The sequence below is a fragment of the Rhinatrema bivittatum genome, chromosome 12 (genome assembly GCF_901001135.1).
Source record: "Rhinatrema bivittatum chromosome 12, aRhiBiv1.1, whole genome shotgun sequence".
In the NCBI taxonomy this organism is placed as follows: Eukaryota; Metazoa; Chordata; class Amphibia; order Gymnophiona; family Rhinatrematidae; genus Rhinatrema; species Rhinatrema bivittatum.
The window spans coordinates 55057635-55064542 of NC_042626.1; the positions used below are offsets into that span (position 1 = coordinate 55057635).

The 6908-nt window shown below is 57.0% G+C and overlaps 1 protein-coding gene across 1 annotated transcript in view; it reads right to left on the reverse strand.

Annotated features, from left to right (window-relative positions):
* The window catches only part of PPP1R9B (protein phosphatase 1 regulatory subunit 9B), a 48549-nt gene extending 41932 nt beyond the window's left edge, over positions 1-6617 (reverse strand). Inside the window, exon 1 of the mRNA XM_029572939.1 lies at positions 4917-6617. Within this exon, the coding sequence (XP_029428799.1) occupies positions 4917-6299 (1383 nt within the window). The 5' untranslated portion in view covers positions 6300-6617. The remainder of the gene's footprint in view (positions 1-4916) is intronic.
* Between the last annotated feature and the right edge of the window lie 291 nt (positions 6618-6908).

Sequence of the window (6908 nt, forward strand, 5' to 3'; positions counted from 1 at the left end):
TTATGATTTTCTATGTAAAAAAAAAAAAAAAAAAAGGGAAAAGGTTTTTCCTTCACTGTATTTATTGCTGTGACTGGAGGGAAGGCCGGGCTCTGACATTCGCCTACCTGCTGTTCTAAAGGCTGTACTAGCTAGTAGGGTCCTCTGACGTTCCTGCATTCCCCCCTCTCTCTCTCATTCCTCTTTCTTTCTTAGTAAGCGAGTCAGTCAGAGTGCAGAGCACCCCAATGGCCAAGTTAGGGCACCGAAGAAAGCTGGTGGCACCGACCACTGCCCGCAGAGGGTCAGGGGCGGATGCACAGCGTGGAAATGGTCTGCTGGAGGAACCATGCGCAGTCGCCTTCGGAGAAGCCATGCCGTTCATTCTAGGGCCGGCCAGAGAGAGTTTCCCCCAGAGGTCTAGGGGACTCTCCCGTGGTGGTCCTGGCAGTTTTTCCTGGGACGCCACACGGTTCATTGCACACCACAAGGGAACACGTTGATCCCTGGCAAGGACGCTTCCGCCCACCAGCGTCGGCGGATTGATAGGCGCAGTGGCCACACTGCCCCATTCCACCGGGTCTGCAGTCTTCCAGGGAAAACTCTCTCGCTGTGGCACATCCCCGGGAGAACGGAAAGCCGAAAGAAGAGACGCAGGTAGAAGATACACAGAGAAGAGCGTGGAGGAAGAAAAAGACAGGGCAGGATGGGAAAAGAGAGGGAGGAGAAAGCAAGCAAAGCCCTGGCTATTTATTTCTACTGCTGGATTTTCTGTTTCTAGGATCCAGAGTCTCTCCTGGGCCTGGATGCAGTCAATGGGGCCAGTTAAGCCACCCGAGATCCCAAGGCGTTCCAAGAGAGCCCCTCCTCCTCCTCCCCTAACATTTGCAAGACCCTAGGAGGGAGACGTGGTGAGAGCAAAAAGGGGGACCCTGGAGCCAAGGAGTCGGTGCCAAAAATGGGTCCCGCATCTGACGAACTGAGAAGCGGCCCCCAAGGGTCCCGCGTTCGATTCCTGGTCAGGTCAGCTGGGGCTGCTGCTGAGGCAGCGCTCACAGCCCCTGGGGTGGGGGGGGGAATCACGGTCATCGTCAAAGGCCACACCTGGCGGCCGGATTTAGGGCCCGAGATTCCAGGAGGAGCTCTGGTGCACGGCTCCCGGCCTCAGGGCCGTCGGGACAATGCATGGACAGGGAACAGTGGAAGCGTCTCGTTATGATAGGGAGAAAATCCCTGGGATGCCAGGATGCAAGCCCTGTTTCTGACTGAGCTTGAACCAGAAGGAGAAAAGAGGAAGTACCTTCGGGGTTCAGGTAGTCTGAATGGCTACAGAAGCACAGTGCGAGGCAGAGGTAAGAGAGGACAGAGGTGCAAGGCACCTCTGTCCTCTCTTACCTCTGCACACTCCAGCTGCACACTCCAGCTGCACACTCCAGCTGCACACTCCAGCTGCACACTCCAGCTGCACACTCCAGCTGCACACTCCAGCCCTACCTTATGTACATTAAATCTACGTCCGCTTTCTCTTTCTGTCTTATCGCAGCGCTGCACCTAGAGCTTCCCGAGCTGGCGGGACCGTGGAGCCTCTCACTGAGTGTCCAATCCCAAGGTTACCCATTCTCTCTCGCTCACGCACCCATCCAGCTCCGAGACAGCAGGACTCCCTCCCGCTTCCAGGTTCGTACAGCAGGTTATGACCCGAATCTTTCCCAGGGCAAGACATGAGGTAGGGACTGTCAGATTAAACACCAGGCTTGCTGCCTTCTGAGGCTGGATGGGCTGGCTCTCAGACCAGACCTCAGTGCCCAGGGACCCTCGCAGACCCTTATTGTGCTGAGGCTCCCCAAGGGTAACCAGCATCTCAGGTGTTACCTTTCATATCTGGGCATGCAGCCTCACACTGCTCGCCTAGCTGCCACGTGGCTCCTTCGGTCCCTAACCCTACCACTAGCCACCCTCCTTCATGCGCGCATCCTGAGGGCTGTAGCCCCTCACGTGCCTGGGCCTCAAAGCTCATGCTCAGATGAAGAGATGGCAAGGATTTTAGGGTTACCTCCCTGGGCTAAACAACGTCCTGGTGCAGCAGGGCAGAAGCAGCCCGCCTCCAAAGTTGCCCTGCTCTTTCCCCACTGCCCCCACGTCCCCTGGTCCGGGATGTCACATCTGTCCAGCTGCTTCTCCTGAGTCTGTGGTGGTGCTCTCCTCTGCTGGTCATGGCCACGCGGATCACCATCCATCTGTCTGAGCTGCGTGGCAGAGGGCATCCACGGAGCCCTGCACGGTTCAAAGAGCAGGTGAGTGAAGCCCGTGGTCATAGGAGTCAAAGGAGAGGAGAGGCACAGGGGCACTGCTCCTTTCTCTCAGTGCCTCCTCCTCCCACGGCAATACCACAAGTGGTGGCCTGGCTTGTCCGCCCCTTGCAGGGGCCCCGTTAGCACCTTTTCAGTGTTATCGGTGCAGTGTGTCCTCCTGTAATAAAGCAGCCCCTTGTCAGCGTTATCCATGCAGTGTGCCTTCCTTTAATAACACAGCCCCTTGTCAGCGTTATCCATGCAGTGTGCCTTCCTTTAATAACACAGCCCCTTGTCAGTGTTATCCATGCACTGTGCCTTCCTTTAATAACACAGCCCCTTGTCAGTGTTATCCATGCAGTGTGCCTTCCTTTAATAACACAGCCCCTTGTCAGTGTTATCCATGCAGTGTGCCTTCCTTTAATAACACAGCCCCTTGTCAGTGTTATCCATGCACTGTGCGTTCCTTTAATAACACAGCCCCTTGTCAGCGTTATCCATGCAGTGTGCCTTCCTTTAATAACACAGCCCCTTGTCAGCGTTATCCATGCAGTGTGCCTTCCTTTAATAACACAGCCCCTTGTCAGTGTTATCCATGCAGTGTGCCTTCCTTTAATAACACATCCCCTTGTCAGCGTTATCCATGCAGTGTGCCTTCCTTTAATAACACATCCCCTTGTCAGCGTTATCCATGCAGTGTGCCTTCCTTTAATAACACAGCCCCTTGTCAGTGTTATCCATGCAGTGTGTGTTCCTTTGGCAATCTATTCCCGCTTAGTGTCATCAATGCTGTATGCTCGGCATCTCTGGCTGCAGGGCATGTCTAGCGTTCACGCATCTTCGCGCTACAAGTTAACGGACTTAAATCAGCATAAACGGCCCAGTGAGTTTCCTTCCCGCATCCCACACGCTCGGCTCAGGGTGCTACTATACACAGTACAGCACAGTGCAGGTAGCTCATGGGAGCCTACAAGGGAGGGGCCCGTGAGGTCAATATAAATATTCCTGATTACTTTCCATAATAGGAGGGGGGGGTACCAGGACCCTCGTAGCTTCTCCGCCCCCGATAAGTGACGTCCTACACTATTACTGGCTCAGCTCCACTCCATAACTGTAGGAACTGGGCAAACTGGATGGGCCAATGGGACTTTATCATCTATCGTGTTACCCCCCGCCCTCACACAGCACCCGAGCACTCGCTCACTCATCACACTCGCCATGCCCGTGCATCCTTTGCACTCCCTCGCAGAGCTCCATGCCCCTCACTCAACCCCTCCGTACCCACTCACACTAACAACTTCCCTACAAAGCCAAGGCAAGCTAGCAAACCCAAAATCTTAAAAGTTAACAGAGACCACTAAATTCAGCTACCCCGGCAAGGAAGGGCCCCCAACCCCCCCTTCAGCTCACTCTGACCTGTGCCTCCCTACAATGCCAGAGAAGGGTAGGGCTCACCAGAGCTCTGCCCCATGCCAGTTAGGCAGCTGAAGTTTCAGATCACACGTGATCCTGCCCAGCCCCTGACCCCAATATCTGAGCACCTCGGGGGCTCAGAAGAGACAATCCACCTCCATTCACCTTCCCAGAGCCCCCCAGGAGGTCATCCAGCCCAGGCTGGGGCACGAAGCTGTGATCAGCCGGATGCTCCTGCCCCCTCCTTAAAAACCGTCTCCTCCACTTTCAACCCAACATCTGGCAACCCCTCCCACTTACCATGGCACCCGAACCAGAGAGAGAACCAAAACAATGCCCCACATATACACACATACAAAGACCCCGCTCAGACAGACAGACAGACAGACACCCTGGGACGGAATTATAGGGGCTTTTAATCTGCCATCTGCCTCCCTTCCCCCCCCCCCCTCCCGACACAGCTGTCCTCGACAAAGCTGGTAGCAGGGCTCACGCCTAAGGCCCCACCGCCTCATCCCAGTGCCTCTCCTCTCAGCACGGGGGGGGGGGGGGGGGGGAGACCATCATCCAGCGGTGGGGGCTCACTCCCCCCCCTCCCGACACAGCTGTCCTCGACAAAGCTGATAACAGGGCTCACGCCTAAGGCCCCACCGCCTCATCCCAGTGTCTCTCCTCTCAGCACAGGGGCGTGGGGGGGGGCTCACTCCCCCCCCCCCCCCCCCCCCGCCTTACAATACCCTGGGAAGGATGTTCAGCCCTGCCGCAGAGGCTCCAGGGTGCTGTCTGTTTGCCTTGTGGCTGTGTGTGGCAGGGCCAGCAGATAACAGCTCTGTGATAGAGCAGGAGAAGCGATTTTTTTTGCACAGAGAGGAAGAGGGGGGTGGGGAGGGTGCCTGCTGCTGCTGCTGCTCTTTGCCCAAATGCAGAACAGGAAGCGTGTAACACGGATGACACAGTGCCTTATTTCCTCCCATGCTGAAATGGCTGATCCCTGCAGCATAACACAAAGTCCCGTTCCTCCCCCCCCCCCCAACAACCTAGGCCTTGGAAAAAGATAACAGAATGGCCTAGGACACACAGCAAGCCAGATGTTCTAAGCACATCTGGGCCCATCCGTGACAGCGGCAAGCTGCAAAGAACCCACGGCTGACTGGACAGGCAGAGGGCCTGGTGGGAGGTAGCCCGGGCCAAGGGGAGAGGGATGAGCCATGCACACACAGAACCTCGACTTACTTTGATCGGAGCTGTGCTGAAATGAATCTTCCGGCTCGGACCCGTCTCTTCCTCGTCCGACAGGCCTGGAATCTCCACGCAGCTGGATTCGGGCTCATACAGACCGTCTGCCTCCTCGTCCTCATCCAGCCCACTCCCTCCCGAGTCTTCCCCCAGCCCACTGTAGGCACTGATGTCTATCAGGTCAGCCTCTGAGCAGTCCTCTCTCCTAGATTCATCTCCCAGGTCCTCTTCCTCTCTGTCCTGCTTCCCCATCTCCAGATCGTCCTCCGCCAGGCGGTTGGGCATCTCTGGGAACTTCTCCCCATTTTCCAAGGTGGCATGCACGGTGACCTCTGCCTGGATCACCTCGCCCCCTCCGCCACACTCTGCGGTAGAATTACGTCCACCCGCTCCAGTGACTTTGTCCTGGCCCGTCACCCTTTTTCCAGCCTGAGAAGCTGATCCAGCCTCCTGTTCAGAGTCCCCACTCTCATCCACCTCCACTGGCTTGATCTTCCTCACTTCCTGGACCTTGTGTTGGCAACCAGCCTCCCTCTCATTCAACCAGCCCCCAGTCACTTTTGCTTGGCAACCAAAAGGTGGGCCTTGGCACTTCTCCACATTCTGGTCCTCCTGAGGCCTTCCCCGGTCCCCGTCACTCCAGCCTTCTCCTCTGGATTTCTCCTGACCCTGCAGGAATACCTTTGACCTCTTGCTGACGAGCTTGGAGTTCAGGGCCACAATTTTGCCAGGGGCCTTGTGGAGGCTGTTCCTCAGATCGGCCTTCTCGAAGACCGCACTGAGTTGGCTGACCGTGGGCGACACGGCATCCGTTTCCAGCTTGTCCAGGGACTCCGTGCTGCCGTTGAACCTCACCACCACGTCCAGCTTGCGGTCCTGGAACCCACCCCGCTCCTTCCTCAGGAAGATCCTGTTGGTGCTCTCCTTCTCCTGCAGGTTCTTCTCGAAGATCATGCGCGTCTCCTGGAGCTTGGACAGCGGCTTGTCCGTCTTGGAGTCAAAGCGGCTCACCCTCTCCGACACGCTGGTGCCCAGCTTCAGCAGGGCGCTGTGGTCCACGTTCTCGTTCAGGCTACTGGCCCTTGGCAAGGACAGCCGGACAGGCTTCTCCTTGGCCTTGGCCAGGTCACAAGCCCCCTCGCCGGGTGCCGTGGAGCCCATCTGCAGGAACATGTTCTTGATGCGATGGACGTTGGAGCCGTACTTCTTGCTGCGGGATTTCCTGGCATCCTCCGAGTCGGCGCCCTTGGGGGCTTTGAGGGCCTGGATGCCGGCCTCGTAGGCGTTCCTGTGGGGGGATGCACTTCGCAGGCTGCCAACGCTGCCACCCCCGCCCCCGCCGCTGCTGGTACCAGAGGAGAGGGACTCTGACTTCATCATGGTTCAGAAGGGCTTCTCCTGCTGCCCGACCAACATTGTCTCTCTCTCTCTCTCTCTCTCCGCAGTGAATTCACATGCTCACAACCCCCGCCTAATGCAGGAAGGGGCCAGGCTCCATCTATACAGCTTGCATTGTGCAGGGAAAAAAAAAAAATGGTCCTTGTAGTAGCAGCAGCAGAAAACCGGAGCCTGCGAGGAAGGGTAGTGGAGGCGGTCTCAGCTGCTGAAGGGGCTTCTATCAGACCATCTCAGAGAAGGGAAGGAAGGGGGGGACGAGAGAGCAGGCGACGGGAGCCTCGGTACCCCCCTCCCACCCTGTCTCTGCCCCCCTTCTCCCCCTGCCTTCCCCGCTGCTGCTGATGTTGGGACTGGTGCGGGCTGCACACTGGGTCCTTCTGCAAGCAGCCAGAGCCTGCCCCCACAAGGAAGGCGCCTTCTGGGTCCTAGGGAGAAACAGATTCCGGCAGGGCACAGACACTGCGATCAGACAGGAGGGGAACGCTGATGGGAGCCAATATGATAAATATCATCCAACTTCTAAAGAGCAGGCAGCTTCTAATGACTTACTTTGAATAAGTTGCAGAGAAAAGGGAGGGGAGAGGCTTGGTA